This window comes from Panthera tigris, chromosome C1, assembly GCF_018350195.1.
Source record: "Panthera tigris isolate Pti1 chromosome C1, P.tigris_Pti1_mat1.1, whole genome shotgun sequence".
Classification (NCBI taxonomy): domain Eukaryota; kingdom Metazoa; phylum Chordata; class Mammalia; order Carnivora; family Felidae; genus Panthera; species Panthera tigris.
This window is the reverse complement of record NC_056667.1, coordinates 158,295,592-158,319,562: the sequence shown is the minus strand read 5'-3', so window position 1 is coordinate 158,319,562 and position 23,971 is coordinate 158,295,592. Positions and strand designations below refer to the sequence as shown.

The 23,971-nt window shown below is 38.7% G+C and overlaps 1 protein-coding gene across 1 annotated transcript in view; it reads right to left on the bottom strand.

Annotated features, from left to right (window-relative positions):
- Positions 1–952: 952 nt before the first annotated feature.
- The window catches only part of GORASP2 (golgi reassembly stacking protein 2), a 34,482-nt gene continuing 11,463 nt past the window's right edge, over positions 953–23,971 (bottom strand). The window contains exons 2-10 of the mRNA XM_042994668.1: positions 17,464–17,544; positions 15,913–16,116; positions 14,899–14,985; positions 14,051–14,181; positions 10,836–10,968; positions 8,627–8,750; positions 4,914–5,000; positions 3,701–3,811; positions 953–2,089 (exon numbers count right to left, since the gene is read on the bottom strand). Coding sequence (XP_042850602.1) covers positions 1,749–2,089; positions 3,701–3,811; positions 4,914–5,000; positions 8,627–8,750; positions 10,836–10,968; positions 14,051–14,181; positions 14,899–14,985; positions 15,913–16,116; positions 17,464–17,544 — 1,299 coding nt within the window. The 3' untranslated portion in view covers positions 953–1,748. The remainder of the gene's footprint in view (positions 2,090–3,700; positions 3,812–4,913; positions 5,001–8,626; positions 8,751–10,835; positions 10,969–14,050; positions 14,182–14,898; positions 14,986–15,912; positions 16,117–17,463; positions 17,545–23,971) is intronic.

The following is a 23,971-nucleotide window of genomic DNA, read 5'->3' as shown; positions in this document are numbered from 1 at the left end:
GGTTTTCCTGAAGGAAGCAGGGAGTATCTAAAATACGTGTTTCACACCTCAGGAAGATCCAATGAGCCAACATAGACCAACTCTGTGCCTAGCTTCCAAGCGAGTGCTAAGAATCCCCCTCTCTCCAGAGCTTAGTGTTTTATATATGCTTATGTTCCTTTTTCTGGGAAGACGGTCCAGGGCTGTCATCATTCTCAAATGAGAACTGTGACCTCACAAGAGTTAAGAATCACTGCATTGGAAGAGCTGCCGTTTTTGTTTTTTGTTTTTTAATCACTTTTAAAGCGTAAAACTTACTTGCTTTCCGCTAAGGTATCTCCTTGACATTTTAAAAAATACGAGCATCTTTTAGAAAGTAATAACAACTTGCTCACCTCTTCCTATACTGGAAAGTAAAAAATCATATAACATTTAAGTATGCTTGTGAATATTTTTCCTACCAGTTACAAGCTCTTGTTAAAAAAAATAGGATTGCTAACTGAAATATTCTAGAATTATATTTACAATGCAAACAGAAGAAGCTAGTGCTCAGAGCTGGAGCCTTCTTTTATCATTCAGCGTGAAGTACAAACCTGGTTCAGTAGTGGATATATCCTAAAAATCGGCTGGTGCTGGGCCCCCCGTTAGAGGCACTAGGTTGGCGCTGGCAAGTCTAGCTTCCGGCTGAGCAGTCGCAGCTCAATTACACGTGCTGGGCCCTTAGCAACATTCATGCTACTACCAGGTCAATAACTGATGAACCTCTTTTGTCTTATTTAAAAAACAGATACAATATGCATTTAATTTCATTCAATAAATCAATTCCACTTAACTTACCATCTCTTAGAAAACTTGGGAGAGAGCCAACAAAAGACATGAAAAATTACATTAAAGATGTGTGACATACTTGAGAGTAACAAGTGCATACATGGCAATTAGGAGTTGTCATTTAAATGCACCACAAGAAGAAAAATAAAATTACTGTAATTTATTGCTGAATCTATGCTTGTCCAGTATAGCTATAATATTAGAAGTAGCCACAAAGTGCCACCTTCTGGTTTAAAACTGTGCAGCATTTCCTTTATTTCTTTTTAAATGCCATTTGATGGTGGACGTATAAAGCAACAGCAGCAGTTACAAAATGTTGTCTGAGTAATTCTGAGAGCTCTAAACAAAGATCTGTGAATAGGCTGAATAAAAAGATGTCCAATTCATAGTGCACACTGTGTAACTTTAACAAACATCTTCAGTTGGAATTTTCGTGTAAACCTTTAGAGATTGACTCACAGAAACCAAAAGTAAAATATCTGTTCCTTTCACAATTTAAGTGAGGTGGTCGGCATTCTCAAAAACGACTTACAAAATACAAGAAATGTTGCATGTGAGTACTAGGCATAAAATATTTCATTTTCTTACAGGAGGAGCAGCAGGGGGACAGGGAGCCTCGTGGATGCCCTGTCACCTTTCCCAAAGATGTGTACCCCCACGAATGGCAGTGGAAACCTGGCAGCAAGCCACTCTTAAATTCTTTTTGGTTGTTTTTAAAATACAAGCACTTTCTGACATTTCCCTCCCAGCCTATGAGCCCCACCCCGACTTGGCAGGATACAAGCCCACGTCCTCTTCCTTAGTTTTCCCCTTAGAATTATTTACAGGATGCCTACAGATACGGTACAAACTAGTATGAAATTAATGAGAGTTTGCATTTCCAGACACGCTCCTGTGGTTAGACAAAGCCCACCACACCAATTCCGAAGACCGGTTCAAAGTTAAGGTGACTCGGAGGCACTTGCATCCGTAACTGCAGAAGCAGGCTTCTCGCCGGCTGGGCTGGATTCGCAGACTCTGTCCTCAACAGTGGTGGGGGCCTTGGGAGTGGGGGGCGTCACATCCGCGGTGGGTGCGGAGGCAGCATCTGCCTTTGCAGTGGTCGTGACAGGGTCGGAGGGTGGGCTCCCGGTGGGTGCGAGGGAGGGTAACAGCTCCCCTGAGCTCGCTGCAGAAGACACCTCTGGAACCAAAGGGAATGACGGGAGGAACTCGGATGGCATGGGGAGAGGTGCAATGCCAGGTAAGTTTCGGGGAGGCAAGGAAGGAAGAGGTGGCAAACCTAGGACAAAAACGGCACAGATCATACATCCTCCCGGCACTGAAAGAGCAGCTGTCATCATCACGTGACTGTTTTTATTTGCATTTCATTAGGGAAACTGAAGCCAAGGAGAGACACCACAAATCGCAACTTCTGCTTATCCTCAGGTGGAGGCCAGGACAGTTAGGGTTAAATATCCAATCCAAGACCAGCTGGCCAGAAGGAAAGGTTCCCGCCTTCCAGACTCCACAACCTCCATGTGACTCAGCCAGTTCAGAGAAGAAATGATTCTCCCCGTTAGGACAGGCAGAAGCCCACCTGGCAAGCAATGCGGCCACACTAGTGTTGGACGTAACTTCCCTTCAGTCAGGCAAGCCCCCAGCTGAGTCAGAGGGGCCCTCTGGACAGAAACAGGAAGAGGAGACGGGCCGGCCTGGGGAGGGAGGCGCTTGTCCTGTAGCCTCCTCCCTTAGCCTCACCTCACGGTAAGCACTCAGCCTCTGTTCAAGCCCTCTGATTGACTGGTAACCATTACGCTTGGTGGGCTCAATGTGAGGATTTCAAAATGGAGAATGAAGGAAAAGAGCGTTGCTTTTTTAAGAAACAAAGGAACGGCAGAAGGTACGATATATTCAGAGCAACCACCGGGCTGGTGAAAACCTCAATGCTCTTAGGGTCTGTCTGTTAAGTCGAGGAAAGGGCGGATGAAGCCAAGAATACAGGGCACAATAGAAAAAACAAAAGGAGTGGTAACACAGGGTAAACATGAGGGTTTACTAGTCTTCCTTTTTTTTTTTTTTTAAACTACTGGGCGGAAAGTAAATGCGTCCATGAGGACAGGTGATGAATACATACAGATGGGGACGGCACAAAGGGGACACCTACGACCGAGACAGAAACACGACCGTGCACACTCCCTGACATCACCAAGGGGCCTAGCCACTGAAATGAGCAACTAGCAGTCGCCTTGACATGCGGTCCTCTCAAAGTTGAAGGAGAGCTGGGTAATCATTAACTGGAAGAACAGACTTGTGGGCCACTCTGCTGCTTCATTTTCATCAGGGCATAAAATCTGAGCGTAAATACTTGGAGTATCTGCCAGCTTAACTATGTGTAGCTAAAGTCTCTCTCAGTTTTTATCATAAAAACATCTATTAGTAACAGAGAATACGTATCAAATAACAACAAACCCAGCCAGCTGAGCAAGGGTGACAGTTTCACAGCCCACGTTTCTGGTCTTGGCTACTCAAAACAAACACCGCTGGTGGCAGCTACCCAAACACGAGGAGTCCATTCACTTGCGCTGGGTGAATGCACACCTTCCGTCCAGTTCACTCAAAGCAGCACCACACTGCTGTTCTTTATTTCTACAACTGGCCTTTCTGGTATCTGGGCTGTCAGGGTGCAAGGAGAGGAAAATGGAAGAGAGGCGGCCAAGTAGAGGAGAATCACAAAAATATTCTTCCTCTTTCTTAAGCTTTTTAAATAAAAAAAATAATATTTATTTGAAGCAACTGAAATTTGTTCAACTGACCTGCCCTTTCCAGAAAAAACTGCAATAGAGGATCTGCCTTCCTGGGTAAAAGCTTTTTATTTAGACAGAGTCCTAGGAAGGCAAGATGGGCCACATACCCGCGTTCACCAGTTCTGGTAAGCTGACGCCTGGCATGACGTGTGGTGTAGGGAGGTTGAGGTTGGGGAGGGCGGGCAGGTTAGGTAGTCCTGCTGGTAAAGGCATCAGACCTAAAGAGAAGGCAGAGAGCAAATGATAAAACCACTTCCTCCGGGGAAAACATTCAATCCTCATGTTTTGAAAAAAATACTACCCACTTCAAATTGAGAACACCAGAAGTCCACTTACTGTGGGGCAGTTCTGTATCATAACATTCACAAAACAACAAAGCTCACTATGTGAAATGTCTTTCTGTACCTAAGCGATTAGATGGCTAAGTAGGTAAGGCTTAAAAGACACTCGAGTACCTCCAAACCCAAGAGCAAGAACGATGATGGCCTGAGTGTCACGGGGAAGAGCTGATTTGTGTCAGCAAGTATGGTAGTAAATGGAATTAAATTTCTCTTTGAATGGCTGAGGTTCACAATCCTTCTGGCTTTTTAATTTTTTTCTGAAATAATTTCAGACTTACAGTTGCAAAAGTAGTTTATATAACTATAATATATATATATATATATATATATATATATATATATATACCTTTCATATATATATATATATATCTTTCACTCAAATTCCCCACATGTCAACATTTTACCACATTTCTTTACCACTCTGTGTGTGTCTGTGTACACACTTGGTTAATCACTAAATATGTGTGTGCAATGACATCTTCAGTCATACAGTTAAAGGCTCTCATGATGCAAGTATATTTGATCCCTGAAATAATAGTGTTACTGCTAATAACACCGTTATCCCTGAAATAAGATTGTTATCTGATGGGTAAAGAAACTTGGTCTTCACTGGGAACAGTAAGAAATAAACACAAATCTAACTTCATGTTAAAGCTTCTAAAGAAGCTAATATGGAATGCTCTCTTTCAGCACAGAACTTTTGCATATTCCTTCTTCCTGCCTCACGCTGCACTGGAGGCATAGCTGGCTGAGGACAAGGAGCCTGGGGCTCAGAAGTTAACAGCTGGTGACTGACAGCTCACTGCTACTTCCTCTCATTTATCACAAAGTTAGAGCAAAGATAAAATGAGATGAAAAGACATAAAAAGTCACCACAGAGGTATACGGTTTTTCCCACTGTTTTTTTAAGGTGCACAATATTACTCAATATTACTAATGCTATTATCACTACATACATCTCCAGTCTCCTGCTGCTTACCTGGTAATGTAGTAGCTGGATTCATTGGTGGCACAGAAGTAAGGGACTGGCTTACTTGTGGTGGCAATAATGGTACTGTTGGTACACCTAAAACAAAAACACGATCTTAAACAAAATTTCTAACAAATTCAGCTGACAAAGAATGAAGACACTTTACTAGGACAGTCTTCAGACCCCTTCCCTCACCACCACGGTAGGGTCTTCATTCCGTGGGACTCATTCAGGCCCGGCTTCTGGCTGCTTCACCGACTGTCTTAGCTGATCTACATACTCTGCCTGTGGCCTTTAACAAAGACTGTTAGCAGAGTCTCGGCTAAGAGGGCGGGAGGCTCTGCAAACCCACCCCAGCTAAACTCACTGGACAAGAATTTTATACCTGACATAAGGCTAGATTAGAAAACTGTTTTACAAATTCAGAAATGAGACTCGAGGATTCTAGTCAATCTCTACGGGGCTCCTGAACTAGAATGCCCCATAAACCTAGGGCTGCTGGCTGGGGGGGGGGGGGGGGGGGGGGGGGGCATGTGCCCTTTGAAACCATGAATGCTGGTCTGTGAAAGGGGAGAAGATGCAGATGGCCTGGAAGAGACAAGAGAGCATGTGGGCCTCCAGAGATGGAGAGAACGACCTGGCTTCCTGAATTTCCATTTCCTTTTGATCTACAGGCTCTGTGACACTCCTCTGAAGTCTTTTTACTGATGTTATTAGCTTGAGAAGGTTATGTTCTTCAAGTGCAAGTAACTCTTAGGATTCTACACAATAAAGGTTATCTATTAATGTCTACCACCTACTCATGCTAGAGGCTTTGCTGTTATCCAAACAATAGTGCACATGGAGTCCAGATTTTCTTACAGAAATGTGCTTAAATATGGTAGCAGGAATGAACTGTGCCTAAAAGCATGAAGCAACCCTTTTCATAGAATTACTTTTTCATGTATTTACTTTTCTGCAGAAATTGGAGGCATGTAAAAGAAGAAGAGGGTTCTTTGCTTCCATCAGATTCTCATGAAAGTTGGTTGACTACTACGTTTATTCATTAATTCCAGCGTTTTGGGGGCACCTACGGCATCTATATATATGTTAGACATTGTTCTAGGCACTGAGGCACTCTACAACATGAAGAAATTAGAAATCACTACCTTCAGGATATATTCTAATAATGGACAGGAGAAGGGACACAGAGATTGAACAAGTAAAATAACCAACATGCAAAATGGTGGGAGTTCTCTGCAGAAAACTCAAGCAGGGGAGGGGACAAGAAATGTGAGGCATGAGGGAGGGTAGCAAAAAGGTCACACTGATTAATGCTATTTCAAAACGATATATTCATTTTCTAAAATTTCATAATCCAAAAATTTTCAAATCTATACAGGAGTTTTCTTTTTTAAAGATACTTTTAATGTTTCTACAGTTACTGCTTGGGCTACTTTGCAGCAAATTACTTAAAAGCAAAGATGGGTAAGTAAATGCCTAACAAAAAGTGGGTTCTCACATGTCACACTGCAAGAATACTCAATTTTTTAATTGATTTATTCAGAGTGAAAATGTTGATTTCAGTCTCTTCTGAGTATTGCTTTATTTACATTTCTATCTTTTAATGTTCAAGAAGCCATTTCTCCACAGCGTAATAAGGCCAGGGATCCCAGCACATGCTTTTAAGATAACACAAGTGTAACCATAATGTAGTGAGGGAAGATATGGTCTGCTGCCGTGGCAGTTACACCAACCCACCTTTACTAAGTCTATTCAGGAATAAACTAGGGGACCATCTGATGGAATGTAAGGAAAAAACCCACAATATAAAAACAAGATGCCAACACTGCTCAAGTGAAATAAACTTTAAATTGGATCCCAACTGGATCTATGACTTGATATTGATGACATTAATATTTAATTTCATCTAGGCAATGTTCTAAAACTGGATTGTGATGATGACTGCACAACTTCATAAATTTACTAAAAATCATTGAGATGTATGCATACAGTGAGTTAATCTTATGGTATGCAAATTATATTGTAAAAAAGCTGGGGAAAAAAACAAGCAAATGGTAGGGGGTAGAGAGGTATATCACCATATTGAAAACTGGTGAAGCTGGGTGTTGGGGGTTCACAGTACCATACCATCTATTTTAGACTGTTTGAAATTTTTAATTATAAAAAGTTGAAATTTTAACATTCATTTATTTTTGAGAGGGGGGGAGAGGTAGGGAGGGAGGGAGGGAGGGGGGGAGAGAGAGAGAGAGAGAGAGAGAGAGAGAGAGAGAGAGAGAATCCCAAGCAGTTTCTGTGCCATTAGCATGGAGCCTGATGCAGGGCTTGACCCCATGAACCATGAGATCATGGCCTGAGCCGAAATCAAGAGTTGGCTGCCCAATCAACTGTGCCACCCAGGTGCCCCCAAAAATTGAAATTTTAAATATTATCTAGAAAAACACATCTTTGGGAAATAAAACGAAGACTCTGAAAAGGGCTGGGATTTGAACCAAAGGGACCAATTGCAGAAATAAACTGTTGAACTTAACTGCATCTTGGTGAATACATTCTAAGTCCGTTCCAGAACAGAGCCAAGTATGAACAAAATTTGAACACAAATATTAAAAGGAGCTCAAGAATAAAAGGTATTAATGAAATACAACTAAACTATGTCAGTATTTCTTTTGCTTCCTCAGTATTTAATTAAATAATATACTCTTGGTATTATCAGGAAACAAAACCAGAAAACAGGAGATTTTTAAAAAGGCAAGAGAAAAGTAAACTCTACCAACCTAACCAAGCTAAGATCTATGTCATGTGATGAAGCAGTCTCACATCTAGGAATATAACCAAGAAAAATGAAGACATAGGTCCATGTAAAAACCTGTACACAAATGTTCTTGGCAGCATTATTCATAACAGCCAAAAAAGTAGAAACCACCTCAATGTCCCTCAACTGATTAATGGATAAACAAAATGTGGCATGTCCATACAAAAGAACATTATCTAGCCGTTAGAAAGGAAGTATTAATATATGATACAACATGAAGGAACCTTGAGAGCATTATTCTATGTGAAAGAAGCCAGTCACAGAAACCATGCATACTGCATGAAATGTCTATATTAGGAAAATCCACAGAAAGAAAGATTAGGAATTGTCTAGGCCCGAGGGGCTGGGGAAAAACAGTAAATGACAGACACAGGGTATAGGGTTTCTTCTGGCGTAATGAAATGTTCTAAAATTGACTGACATGACGGTTGCACAACTTTGCACAAATATGCTGAAAAAAATCCCACTGAATTGTATACTTTCAAAGGGTGAATTGTATGGTATGTAAATTATATCTCAATAAAGCTGCTGGAATAAAAACTGAAACAAAAAATGACTCTATTAGGTAGAACGAGAAATACAGAAAAGGAGGAAGACATGTATGTGTCCCCTGAGCAAGACTGAACCCTCTAGGAAGAGAACGTTATCCTGCTCACTTCTGTTATCTCCAGTGTTTACTATCCAGGGGATACTGCAAACATTTGTTGAGGAAATAGAGCAAACAGAATTTAAAGGTACAGTCCTGACTCTACAACTTGTCTAAAATACACTGAGAAGTGGTTTAAATGCAGGACATATCTACAGTTTTCAAAGTACACTGGCATTAATTTTTAAAATCTATGGCTTGAGGCAGAAAAGAAGATCATGTAAAACAAAGTAAGTTGAAAAGAGAATAGATTTTTCTGCTCACCTGTACTGAGAACATTACTGACAGCTGGTGGAGTTGAGCTAATAGAAAGTCCAGACAGTCCCTGTTCAATTTCTGTAGTTCCTGGTGGTGACAAAGATGGAGGATTAACTGAGGACAGCTGGACCTGCCAAAAAAAAAAAGAAAGAAAAACCACTCAGGTTTATTTCAAAGAAAATATATACACTGTCTCTCACGGGTCCTACATATATCGCTTTTTTTGTTTGTTTTAGTTTTTATTTAAATTCCAGTTAATATACAGTGTAATATTAAATTTCAGGTGTACAATATAGTCAATTTAACACTTCCATACAACATCTGGTGCTCATCACAAGTGCACGCCTTAAACCCCATCACCTACTTAACCCATCCTCCCACCCTTCTCCCCTCTAGTTACTGTCAGTTCTCTGTAGTTAAGAGTCTGTTTCTTGGTTTGCCTTTTTCCCTTTGCTCATTTGTTTTGTTTCTAACAAACAAATGTTTGTTTGTTTGTCCTTTTTTAATCATACTAGCTGTCAACGTTTTCACCTGGCACTTCTGCCTTCAGACACTCCTTCCTATTTTTGTTACATGTCAAGGACCACGTGCTATAAACATCTTCCCGTCCGGTCACTTCCAGTCTCTTGACACGTGGCATCTCCCCCATTACACACACTGTTCTAGCTACTCCCACCCTAGGAGGAGATTCTACTTTTTCCTCCTTCACAGATGCCCAAAACTCATTTTACTCCACCTTGAAAACACTGCTTTTCTCTTCTCTGAGTTCTCAGCCAGTTGTAACTTTCATCGTTCCCGGATGAAGTCAGCTCAAAGTCTTAATGCAGAATGGAGTCCTTAAAAGTTTCTCAAGATGTCTAACCCTTCAGTCCACCTCATCTTTTCTCATCAATGAATGAATGTGGCAGCCAGACCCCCACCTTCTGGGGTGGGGGAGGGATAAGTCTATATGGAGTCTATGGATGGGTGGATGGGTGGTTTCATCTCTGGATACTCCAACTTCCGCCAGCTCCAGTGCCCTCTAGCCCTTTTCCCTAGCTGCCATTTCACCTCTGGTCTTCCAGACTGCCCACAGAGGCTTATCTGGGGCAGAAACCACAGATGAGGGGCAGCAGATTAACATGTAACTACATGGGCTCTGGCTGTCAGCCAATGGCAGGGGTGGGGAGTGAGGAAAGGTTACACTTCCCTGTAGCATTTTTTCTACTTTCTTTAGAACTGATGCTAGTGGTGGCAGCCCTTTCTTTCTTTATAGCTGTAGCATTTTCCTTCTGGATGTTTGGTTTTTATTTTGTCATGCAGACTGTCCTTGGAGGCTTTCATAGAAAGCATGCTAAAAGCCTGTAAGCCTGGGGCGCCTAGGTGACTCAGCTGGTTAAGAGTCCAAGTCTTGTGGTTGCGGTCATGACTGGGGTCTGTACTGACAGTGTGGAGACTGCTTGGGATTCTCTCTCCCTCTCTCTCTGCCCCTTCCCCACTCTCGCACTCACACTCTCAAAATAGATAAATAAACATTAAAAAAATAAATAAAAAATAAAAGCCTGTTAAGCCTGTACAAATACCTTATCCTTAAAAAGTCTTACTTTGATCTTGTAAGCATCCCCACACAGCATCTTGCTTTGTTTCTAGTTCAGTTTCTTGAAAGATTAAGCACCAGCTATCATTACCACCTTACCACCATTTGCCCTCCATCCTGTGACTTGATCTCTGCCCGCTGCTAGTCTCTGAAAGTGTCCTAGCCCAGGACATGTGTTTGTCACTCCTTCTCTAACCTGACTTCTCTTAATTTTTCTTGATGCTTTGTCCTCCCTTTGGATTTCTGTTTTCCCTTTGGACTTCCTCTGTTGGATCCCTGTTCTTTCCTGGATCCCCTTTCTGCCCATCCATTTAAATATTAGGAATGTTCAAGATTCTAACCTCAGTCCTCTGATCCACCAGGCCCAATCCCTCAATAATTTTTATCGCTGCTCATTAGGTTAAATTACTCTCTCTTTGCTGATGATTCCCAAATCTGTATGTCTAGTCTTGTCCTCGTTCCTGAAATCCAGATCCACAGGCTATCTATCTGGATATCCTACAGGAATTTCAAATTCAACATGGCCAACACTTAACTCCTCTCTTACCCTATCTCCATTACTGCTACTACCACACACACTGACACTTGACTCGTTTTAGCGAAAACTTTATACATCATCAGGTAGTAAAATTATCTCACCTCTGTAAATCCATCTTTAAGAGGAGTAATAGGTGTACCAGTCATCTGTCCAGGAAGAGAAATTTTCTTCCCTTCTTCAAATGGGCGTGTTGGTATTCGATGCAAATAACCATATCCAATGCCACATCCTAGGCTGTGAAAATATTTTTATTTCTTAAAGTTATTGTTATCAATCACAGCTTGCATTTCACTGAGGTTTGGAAATACAAAACCAAATTCCCATTCTTTTAAGTGTCATCCTATCAGAGGCCTCTTCTGACCACCCTTTAAAAAACAGCACCCCCCTTCACCAGACACTACCCTTACAGCTCCTTTATTTTTCTTCAAGCATTTATCCTCATCTGACACACTGCACATTTATTTATCTGCTGTCTCCCCCAATAAAATGTTAAGGTCCTTAAGAGCAGAGACCTCGTTTTGTTTACTGCCATAACAGTTCCTGACACATGGCAGACACTCAATAATTATTTGCTGAATTAATGACATACGGCCCTTTCCACCAAAGAGCTCCAAGTACTTCTGCCCGATGATGTCATTTACACAGTCCCTAGTTCTATTTCAGAGCCTGACACAAATCAATCCAAGTTAATCCAGAGTCCTAATTTATCCTCTCATTGCCACCAGAGGCATCTTTCTAGTAAGACATGATCACACTGCTTTTCAGTCTGCTGGCCTCCCAATATTCCTTTTCTCTTCTTCCCTTTGCAGAATTTCTTCTCCGCATTGTTGGCAGTGCTGGTGGGACTGTCAATCAGGGAGCCTAGTCCAACCCAAGGAGTGGCTCATAACCAAAGCCAGGCCAATCCACCTTTCTTTGCCCATGGCTGCAAATCTTGGGAGTGACAGAAAACAAAAACAGCTTCATCTCTTCAGTAGAATACTAATGAAAACTGCCAATTAGTCCTTCCTCTCTAAATCCCTAGCAGTGCTGAATTCTGTCCTTCCCACATCTGATTCTTTAAGCTGTTTCTTTGATTATCTGAGCAACTCCACAGCAATAAACCCATGTCTACTTAGGACAACGACAGTTAGTTTCTACTGTTTGGAACCAACAAACCCCCACTGGTACAGTATTTCTCAGTCCCACTACCCAAGGTATATCCAAATTCCTGACTGTGGGATTTAAGGCCCTTCACAATCAGATTCCAACTTAGGTTTCCATCATTATTACTTTTATTTCTTAAACTACTTGATACTTTCTGAGAAGTCCATGCACAGATATCTCTGCCTCTCCCCCGCCAATGCATCTTTTGTTTCTGTGTTTGAGCCCCCAACAAAAGCCGGGAGAGCAAGCAGTGGCCAACTTCCGCTCTTCCTAAGCCAAATCTGACTTTGCAATGATGCTTCTTATTACAAAATTACCTCTTCCTTTGCTTACTTTTCGTCCCTTCTACCATCAAATCTGTAATTATCACTAAACTAGATCTCAGATTTAGAGGAAGAAAGTAAGATTAAATAATTTAGACTGACTGATCATAGCCTATCAGACATAGGTGCATTTTAAAACAAGGTGATTAATCAAAATAAGTGGTTGCAGAGAAAGCACTGAGGCCACAGTGAGCCCCTCTGCAAACTTACGGATAGCCCGAGACTGAAACTAAGAGAAATACGCCGGAACAAATGAAATTTGGTCAGTCTCTGAGGAAGGAATGAAACCCACAGGTACATATCTGCCAGATGAGGGCAAACTAAAAATGGTCTATATGCACCTGTCTAAAGCAATGGCTGATCAATGATACTAAACCATGTCACAAACAAAAATGTCTTCCACAGAAAAGGAATAGTTGCCAGAGTCTAGAAAAGAAGGCTCCAAGAATGAGAATGTAGCAGTATTTAGTCTGCAGAATTAAACATTAAAGAATTAGTGATGTTCTTTGCTATTGGACTCCACCATGATTCCATGCTTACTGAGTACTCTTGTGATGCTAATCCGACCTGAGTATTCTAACTGGAGAAGAGACGCTTTTCTATTATAAACTAAAAGCCATTCTAATAAATACATCAGCTTCTCTACAAATTTAGTTTTTATGAGGCAGTCCCTCTGAAATGAGTCAGTTTTGAATGCCTTGAGAAGATCATATTTCTGTGTGTTTACAAACCTGGACAAAAGATAATAACTTGATCAAGAATTGTCCCAGAAAGGCCAGATTCTTAAGGTGATACCTCTATCTATTTTCTCAAATTGCAAAAAGCTAGCATCCTGGTTGCAATATCTAGTCAGCTACAGAATCTCAGGTAGTGTGGGGAATGATTATGAACAAATAGGGGCTTTCTCTGCCTGTGTCAACTAGGTCATCCCCTTACCAGCAATTACTGGAACTTTTATAAAATATGTGTGAAAGTTTCCAAACCCTAGGCTTTCCTATAATTATGGCTTATGCTCAAAAATTCCTCAATTAAACAAGGCTTTCAAGATAATGAAAAACTTGTACAATTTAAACAACAGCTGAAAGACCTACAGAGGCAAAGTTAAGTCCACATGTTTTGCTTTGCCTTTTTGAAATTAGGAAACTGACTTGATGAACAGTCCCGAGAAACTGATTTTCTAGTTTGCTTCTCTGCGTGGCTTGATCCTCTTTCTAAATTGCTTCTTATAGTTGCTGCAATTTTGTCTAACTTTTGGCTAGTTTGTCCACTTCTGAAAGCCAACAGTTTTCCACAAAATGCTAAGGAATTTCCCCAGCAGCTAGACAAAGTTACAATTGTATTGTCCCATTGCTGGGGAAGGGAACTGGGAAAATAAAACTGAAAACTGTTTTATTAAAATACAAAACAAAACAAGGCTGTTCACTCTTAGATCAGTAAGGAAAAGGACACTACCTAAATATGTTCTTTAAAAAAATGGATTACTGAGGGGCACCTGGGTGGCTCAATCCGTTAAGCATCTGACTTCGGCTCAGGTCATGATCTCGCAGTTTGTGAGTTCGAGCCCCACGTCGGGCTCTGTGCCGACAGCTCAGAGCCTGGAGCCTGCTTCCGATTCTGTGTCTCCCTCTCTCTCTACCCCTCCCCTGCTCATGCTCTGTCTCTCTCTGTCTCAAAAATAAATAAAACATTAAAAAAAAAAATGGATTACTGAATTCGATATTCCAGGTCAGCTCTTTCCTTTTCTCAAGAAAAGTCTTATAATAAACCAGTAAGTTGTTTAAAAATAAAAGCAATCATGTTTACTGTAAGTTTATGCAATCATTACTTAGTCTAAAAGGTGATCTTACCTGCCTTCTCCACCCCATGCGGAATTTGGTGTAATAATCACTTCTCGACAGTTATCAGTGTCTGTATTATACACATAAAGTTTCAATGGTTTTGCTTCATGTGTTTCAATAAGGCTGAACAGATCTTCAGACTGCAAAAGCATCACAGGAAAGAAACATTTTTACATTACTGAACTTTAGAACAGTGGGTCAAACCTGGTTAATATCGGAATCACCTGGAAAACCTTTTTAAAAAGTACAGACTGTGGGCCCTGCCGCTAGACATAAAATTCATTCCTTAAAACCAATATTCCAAACAAGGTTTCAGATATTTTACCTAGCTCCTATGTGCAAGGTCTTATGTCCAGTTCTCTAAGACCTAGTCAGCAAGTTTAGCAAAACTCTTCTACACCCAAATTCTACATATTCTGCTTTTACTCTTCATTAGTAAGACCTGGTTACCTGGGCATCATATTTTTCCTCTCACTTTTTTTAGCAATATATACTTCCACTAGCTAACAGACAAGGAAAAGGATCTAATGCAGCTGAGCCAACTTTGATCCCTTAAAAAGAGGAAGAGAAAATGAAATCAATAACTAAAATGAACATTTGATTTAGTCTTGAAGTATGTAAGAGATTTCTGTATATCTCATACAAAATCTGTGCAACTGCCACACATATGTATTTTTCCTCACAGCTATACCTAGTAAGATACCTCCCAGATATTCTGTTTAACACCCTGTTGTGAAAGTTATCTTGATCAGCCAAGAACTAAATTTCAACTCTAAATGTGAAGTATGCAAATATACTTCTGAACTTAACATTAATGAGAATATACAACTTTCATTATTAACAAACACACTAATTACCTCATTCATGACTGTATCTGCTCCAATGATATAATCACTGTGAGGTCTAAGACCTGCCAGTGCTGCAGGAGAATTTGATTCTACTTCCTGGAATAGCACAAAAACACACCCCCAAATTAATGTACATAAAATAATCTTTCAAATTTTACAGTTTAGTCCTTAATTATAATGATTTAAAAACCCCTGTACTTCTGGGGCACCTGGGCAGCTCAGTCGGTTAAGTGTCTGACTTCGGGTCAGGTCACGATCTCATGGTCCGTGGGTCTGAGCCCTGTGTCAGGCTCTGTGCTGACAGCTCAGAGCCTGGAGCCTGCTTTGGATTCTGTGTCTCCCTCTCTCTCTGTCCCTCCCCCTCTAGCACTGTCTTTCTCTCTTAAAAATAAACGTTAAAAAAAAAAATTTAAAAACCTCTGTACTTCTATCTTGTTAGACATGTCAGAAACTATAGAATTATACATATTTAAATCTCTCAAACATAAAATCACATAATATTTAATAAATATTTAAAATATTTATTATTTTAGCTGTTTGTAGCTATCTGCTTTAACAATTCTTCTAATGGATAAATCAATAGAAAAATAGTTCTTAGGCACCTACATTTGCTGCTCTTCCTTTTTTTTTTTTTAATTTATTTTGAGAGAGTTCATGTGTGTGAGCAGGGGAGGGGCAGACAGAGAATCCCAAGCAGGCTCTGCACTGTCAGCATAAAGCCCAACGTGGGGCTCAATCTCACAAACTGTGAGATCATGACCTGAGCCAAAATCAAGAGTCGGATGCTCAACAGACTAAGCCACCCAGGCACCCTAAGTTTTACAAATTATTCCTAAGTTTAAAAAAATTATTAATCCATATTTTTAAAGCAATGAATTCCATTTTTCAGAAACTAAAAATAGCCTAATAATAATAATAATAATAATAATAGTAATAATACCTCTATAATCCAACCAAGCTGAAGACAGCACCTTTCTACAACATTTCTTAAATTTCAAGTAACAGCTCACACTTGATACCTACCAATACATGCCAAACGTTTTCATTTGCCCCATCAAAGCTGCAGAAACGAATGCTCACTCCCAACAAGCCCTGGCCACCCCACATGTTACTTGGTGTGACAGAGGTCTCTCGAAGCTCCAGTGTTTTACTACTGTAGATAAGCATTTTTACAGGTTTTTCAACATTTGCTTTCAGTAGATCCTTAAGAGTGTCATTGTCTTTATTCTGTGAACACATAGAAATATTTTTTCTTAATAAATAAAAAATGTTAACTATTTTAGCTTAAGCATCCTATGGCCCTACTGGAGTAGTATTAATAATCAACATCCAACAGGTAAAGCTTTCATTAACATTCAAATGCTCCTTGAAGTGAAAGAATGTCAAAAAATTAAGAACTCCTATGTTATCAACAACTTCTGACTTTTTTCTAATAGTTAACTACGGATTATGGATTTTGAAACCCAACATTATTTGAAGTGATCTAGAGCTTTAGTGATAAAAAACCAAAATACACCGGGGTGCCTGGGTGGCTCAGTTGGTTAACCGTCCAACTTCGGCTCAGATCGTGATCTCGCAGTTTGTGAGTTCGAGCCCCACATACAGCTTTGTGCTGACAGTTCAGAGCCTGGAGCCTGCTTTGGATTCTGTGGATTCTCTCTCTCAAAAATAAATAATAAACATTAAAAAAAATTGTTTTTAGTAAGAAAAATAAAAGAAAACCCAAAAAACAAAATACTTCTTAAGAAGTCATATTACTAACAAAATTGGTATGACTTTGATTTTAAAATCTAGAACATTTGCTGAGGTTGTAGTTTAATTTTGGACAGTACTCCTAAACATATGCTTTATTAATTTATTAGGAACTGGCAGGAGAGAAAAATGGAAGCAGTATGTTAAATATTTCATTACATAAATGAAAAAAGGCCATTATATAGGAGATGCTGATAATGAACAAAAAGTTGAAAGCCATTATGTAGGAGATGCTGATAATGAACAAAAACTGCTATGAAAAAATAAACCAACCAAGTAGCCATAGTCGTAAGAATTTCTGTTGCTGAAATTATCTAATTTTTTTTTCCTTAAGACTTTACTACAGGGAAACTGAAAGCAACTTATAAAAGGTGGTTTTAATTCTGTACTTTTGGAACATAATTATCTGGTTCCAATAATATTATTTATATATATCAAGGAATTCAGCTCCAAGAAAACTAAGTTATTTGAGAACGGGTCTTTACTAATCCACTTGTCAGTAACATACAGAAGTTTGACATTACTGAAAAAGCAAACTTTTTAATCCTAATTATTTCTTTCTGCTTAAAAAAATTAAATATTTAACATATAAAAGTCTCCAGGAATTTTATTCTCCTAAGATAGTCACTGAAGGGTGAGGTATATATAGTATTTTGTATTTGACATTTTCATGTTTACTAACATAATTTTTACAAACTGGTATCATAACTCCATTTAATGTTTGTAACTAATGAATAAACATCCACCCCAGATAATCTGAAAAATTCCAATTTCAAAAGGTTACAAAATACTATAGTCAAAACTACAAAAAGCTGAACTTACTAATCTCGAACCATTAATGGAAACAATAAAATCAAAGAATGGCTCCAGTCCAGCTCTATGTCCTGGGGAATTTTCTTGTACCTGTAAAAACAAAAGTGCCAAAAAAGAAAAATGCAAAGCTTAATTAAAAATTATGAGCTAAATTTTAATACCTATCTCTTTTCAGTAAAATTAAGATAATTTCACTGATAAGAGGTAAAACACACTAGTTCTCTCATTTCTCTTCCTCTCTCCCAGCTAATGCCCTTGTAGTTCCCTATATTCTACCTATTCTTTAAGTTCATCCCACATATGAGGTTCTTTCTCTATGGTCCTATTTCACTCTACCTTCTACTTTTGGGGGTTGGGGGCAACCTTCTCAGGTTGTAGCACAGGACATAGCAGACAGTTACTCATTACAACTGAGTGACAAATTCAAATTAATTTAGCAAGCATTTATTCCACGACTACTACTAGTAAGGCACCACTCAATTAACAAAACTAATATAGGAACATAGCTACTATGTCAAGATATTTATAATCTATTAAGGAACAGACAAGAGGAAGGAGAGACAGAGGACACACAGTCCTCTAATAACTACAGAGGTTAAGGGCTATAATGGAGGTACAGAGTTCTAAGGAGAAGAGTAATTCTGACTGAAGAAGCTTCACAGGAAAAAAAAAAAGACATCCGAATTGTGCTTTAAAATAAATGGTTTTGGGGGAGCCTGGGTGGCTCAGTTGGTTAAGCGACCAACGCTCAGGTCATGATCTCACAGCTCATGGGTTCAAGTCCCGAGTCAGGCTCTGTGCTGATAGCACAGAGCCTGGAGCCTGCTTCGGGTTCTGTTTCTCCTTCTCTCTGACCCTTCCCTGCCTGTGCTCTCTCAAAAATAAAAAAACATTTAAAAACTTTTTTAAGAATATACCACTTATAAAAAAAATAGAGGGTTTTAAAGTTGAGATAGGTAAGGGGATAAAAAGGACATCTGAAAGTTGAAATGAGTAAATATCCAGGAGTCTGAAAAAATGGGGATCATAATATAGTATAGCTAGACAACAGAATGGTGTGGGACAGAAATATAGAATTATAGATTTTGAAAATCACAAAACTTCTAATCCAGGGGATCTTAAACTGAGGTCTGTGTGGATAGCTTCAGGGAGCACTGCAGCTCCTGAAATTATATGCAACATTTTGTAGAAATCAGCAGTTTTCCGGGTATAAAGATCCATGGCTTTCATTAGATTCTCAAAGGGTTTCTCCAAATAAAGTGCTAAACCCACAGATTTTGTGCAATTCTTTTATTTGCAGGTGAAGAAACCATCCTGTGACTTGCCTAAGGTCCTATAGTTGGCTCGTGGCAGAGGTTAAACTCAAAAGTATTATCTTATAACATTAGTCCAGTAAGGAGACTGGAAAAAAAGAGTGGAGCCAGACTTATACAGGACTTTAAATGGAAGATTAAGATTACTTAGATTCTCAACAATTCAAATGGTTAGTTAGCATACCAAACTTGAAATGGACTAAAATTATTAAATATTCTAAATTTACAGTAATAAAAATATTAGTAGCTGGCAATAGTAATATAGTATGACAAAACAGCAAAAAGTTAATACAATCCACTTTGTATTTCCTCTAAAATATTTTCATAATGTTTTAAGGACTTTTTATTCAGAGTGATATTATTTTATACTGTCAAAACTATCCTTTGAAAACGAGGTTTGCATGGATATTTGCAGGCCGATTATCTGTAACACTCCCAACAGTTCTAACAGTCAATAGTCAATTCTGAAGTTATGCAAATAATAGATGCACTCATTCATCCACACACAAATCTGCAGTTATCTATACAGTAACAAATTTTACTGCTTTCAAAATGGAACCCAGGAAGGAACCCAGAATATGTTCCTCTAATACCAGACTTCTTGGATTAAGGAAATTTAATCTTTGATTAATGATACATTCATTACTTTTTGGACTAATGTTACCTTTTTTTTTTTTTAATTTTTTTTTTTTTTAACGTTTATTTATTTTTGGGACAGAGAGAGACAGAGCATGAACAGGGGAGGGGCAGAGAGAGAGGGAGACACAGAATCGGAAGCAGGCTCCAGGCTCTGAGCCATCAGCCCAGAGCCCGACGCGGGGCTCAAACTCACGGACCGTGAGATCGTGACCTGAGCTGAAGTCGGATGCTTAACCGACTGAGCCACCCAGGCGCCCCAAATGTTACCTTTTAGGTAAAACCAAATTATACTATCACTGCTTCTGAAGAAGTAAAACTAGGTCTTCTTCATTTGTCACAATACAAAAGTTGTCCATTATAAAGATGGCTCCATGTTTTAATTTACTAAAACCGTTTAATCTTGCTTTCTGTAAATTCTCTTGCAAATTTGGGACTACATCATTTTTGTAAATTAAACAAGTTGATTAAATATCAAAGGGTTTTATTATTTACAAGTGTTAGCTCTAATGAAAATAATCAGCACAAACTCATTTAGCTTCTTTATACTCAGTTTTCTTAAATGAAGGATATTTTATATTCTACATGTTACCAAGCAAAATGTCTAGAACTCGAAGTGGCAGACAGATTTCTCTTCAAAAGGCAACTCTGAAAGGAAAACAGTGGCAGTCTGGAGTTATTATGAGAAGAAAAGGGAGGTCAAGTCACAGCTAGCTGGGAAAGAGTCATGATCTACTAGGTGTGAAATGCCTATTAGGTGCCTAGCAATTAGGTGTGAAATGCCTCAAGTGTGAAAAGAGGATAATTAGCATAGACTCCTGGAGACCCTTTGCTGTGGCGTTTCTCACTTAATAAGGTCCTCATCTAATCCTCTAATTCTCTGAATCTGAATGTTTCCAAATGACTTTTTTTTCTAGAAACCAACCAGTCCATTGATCAATTTCAGACTTCTCCACTGAGGCTGCCAAAAGTTTATCTTTCAGTTAAAAAGGGACAAAGATAGTACTTTTGTAATGTCATCACCAACTTAGAAAGTTGATCCCACACACTGATGCTTATCATGCCACCCTCCAAGTATAAAGTTTTACCACTATTTGAAATGGAGTTCCTAATAACATTAGAACTATTCTTTCCCATTACTCAAAAGAAATTCAATAGCCAAATTTGAATTCTAAAATAAGTACACTTAAATAACCCTTTCTCTATTTTTCTATTTGCATTTGCTACAAACATCAATCTCCTCTGTTTCTAATGTACCTTGAAGTTAACTTCTTTCCTAAATTTATTTACATCATTAGTACCAGTACAATTCTGGCAACTAGGTATCTAACAGGAAGCCAACAGAGGGAGCCCTAGAAAATGCTCTCTTTGACCCTAATATACTTAAAGACAATTTCCTACATTTCATAGCATGCAAAACAAGATCTACAACACAGCAAATTAAACATCCACACAGGTTAAGTTTCTCTGGCAATACTATCCACTGACAAGAATCTCTTAGGCACCCAATCTGTCAGGCATCAGATTACCACTTCAATACTTCCTGCCCCCTATAAGATCTCTCAATTATTGATTCACCTGCTTCCTTCAAACCACCTTAATTAAAAAAATGAATATATAAAACCCTGGATCCATCTATCCATCTATCTATCTGGTTCCATAGATCATTAGTATTTATTATTGGGCCAAATATTACAGCAATTTAAGATGAATAGGTTAAATTAGAAAGTTTATAGTTAAGATTTTGCAAGATTTTGAAAAAATGCACAATGTAAAGATAATGGAGTTCTAGAATCAGACTGACTTGATTTTGAGGCATGCTCTTACCTTATTAGCTGCGTGAACTTGGGAAAGATTATTTACCTTTCTGGGCCTCAGTCTTTCCATCCACAAGTAAAGGATAACATCATCTACTGTGCATGAATACTGTAGAGATTGAATGAGTTTATGAAATGCCTAGCTAAGACTCTGATATATGATAGGAGTCCTACAAATCTTTTTTTAATGATGTGCCTGGCATGTCTGATGCCTAAACAAATCTTTCTTTTTAAGTTAGTTAATTAATGTAAAATTAGTTTATATGTATATATGTATGTACGTATGTATTATGTAATCTCTATACCCAACCTGGAGCCTTAACTCAACCCCAAGATCAAGAGTCACATGCTCTTCCAACTGAGCCAGCCAGGCACCCCCGGGGGGAGAGGGGGGGTTTCTACAAATCTTAAAGTCACCTTCCTAACTCTGCAATCACCACCTGAGGGCAAATCTTTACAACTAATGAATTCCTGGACACTACATGATTGTTCTAATTATGCATTAATCGTCTTTCTCCTCTTTAAAAAAGGAAAGGGAAAGAATTTGCAATAAATTTGTAATAAAACAAAAAACAAAATAAAAAAATAAAACCATAGAGGTAGAGTCAAAGGTAAAATGATAGAGCCTTCAGAGGAATACAAAGGAGAATATCTTTGAGATTTTCAAATATGAAAGACTTCTTAAACTGGATACAAAAAACACTAATCATAAACTAAAAAAATTAATGAATTATACTAAAACTACAAACTTCTGCTCATCAAAAGACATACTTAAGACAATGGAAAGATTTATTATACATCCAACAAAGGAGCTATATTCAGAACAAATTTAGAATTACTGCAAATCATTAAGAAAGAGACAGTAAAACCACAATGAGATACAACTTCACATCCACAAGACTGGCTAAAATAAAAAAGATACTAACAAAGGTTTGAAACAAACCCTCATATATTAGTGGTGGGAATATAAAATGGTGCAGTTGCTGTGGGAACAGTTTGGCAGATCCTCAAATGTTAAACAAAGAGTTACCATGTGACCCAGCAATTCCACTCCTAGATATATAAAAAAGAGAAATGAAAGCATGTCCACATAAAAACTTGTACACAAAATTCATAGCTGCATTATTCATAGCAGCCAGAAAGTGGAAACAACTCAATGTCCCATAACTGATGAATGAATAAACAAATGTGTTACACCCATAGAATGAAGTATTATCTGGCAATAAAAAGGAAGTATTCATGCTACAACATGAATGACCCTTGAAAACACTATGCTAAATCACAAAGACCACATATTGCATGATTCCATTTATATGAAATGTCCAAAACAGGCAAATCCACAGAAACAGAAAGTAGATTAGTGGTTGCCAGGGGCTGGGGGTAGGAGGAATGGGAAGTAGCTGCAATTGGGTATGGAGTTTCTTTCCGGGGGAATAAAAAGGTTCTGGAATTAGATACTAGTGACGGTTGCACAACTCTGAATATACTAAAAAACCTGTGAACTGTATACTTTAAAAGGCCGAATTTAATGGCAGGTAAATTGTATCTCAATGAAGCTGCTAAAAAAAAATAATAACTTAATGGAGAAATGGGGAAAAGATTTTAGCAGACACTAGACAAAAAAGGGTACTGATGTGGCCAATAAATATGAAAATATGCTCAACTTCAATAGCTGCAAATTAAAACCACAATGTGATACCACCTGCCAGACCGGCGAAAATGAAAAAGATGGAAAATACTAAATGTTTGTGAGGATACAAAACAGCTGGAAACTTCAATTACTGCTGGTGGGAATGCAAATGAGCAAACTATTTGGCAATATCTGTTAATATTGAAATATTTGACCAAATATTGCACTGTTTAAAAATACCCAATAGAAATGGGTATACAGATGTTCTTCAAAAGACACACACAGTTGAATGTTCACAGCAGCACTATTTGTACTAGCCCCAGACTAAAAACTACATTAATTCCCATGAACAGCAGAACAGATAAATCAATCTTGATATAATCTCTCGATGGTATAAGGTAAATTAATAAAACAAAAACCCACAACAACACACAAGATGGATATGTTTTACAAGTGGTATGTGAGCAAAAGAGGCCAGACACAAATGAGTACATATGATTCCATTTATATAAAGCTAAGAACAGGTCAAATTAATCTATGCTGTTAGAAATCAGGACAGCATTCACTCTGAGGGGGTTGGTGGGTAAGTCAGAGTGTGCCTGGAGAGGGATGGGATGCTGGTTACACGAGTATGTTGTCTGTGAAAATTCATCAAGCTTTACACTTATGTGCACTTTAAAAAGCTTTAACATATACTCCCCTCTATCCAAAAAGCAGAAATACAATTATTACAACCTAGGAACATACCAAATATTTCACCTACAAAGAACATACTTTGAAAGCCAGCAATTAAATCTCAACGGTCAGTTGAGTACAAAGCAGTCAGTACAAAGGCCACAAAATAACTTACTCTAATGCTCCCCTTTCAGAACATTTCAGGACCACTCTTAGATTCTATTTATATTTACGTGGTTTGGCTACCTGATTCCAAGCCACGAACAGAGTACTAACCAAACAAAAGAACTGAAAGAGATGCCACTGCCACTTGCTTACAGCAAAAAAATGATAGCTGGCAGAAAATGAGAATAAATAAAAATTTAAAAAATCAAAAACCAAAAGAAAAATAAAAAGTTGAGTGTTAACTTATGCCACTTACCAAATTCTACCAAGTGAGTATAAAC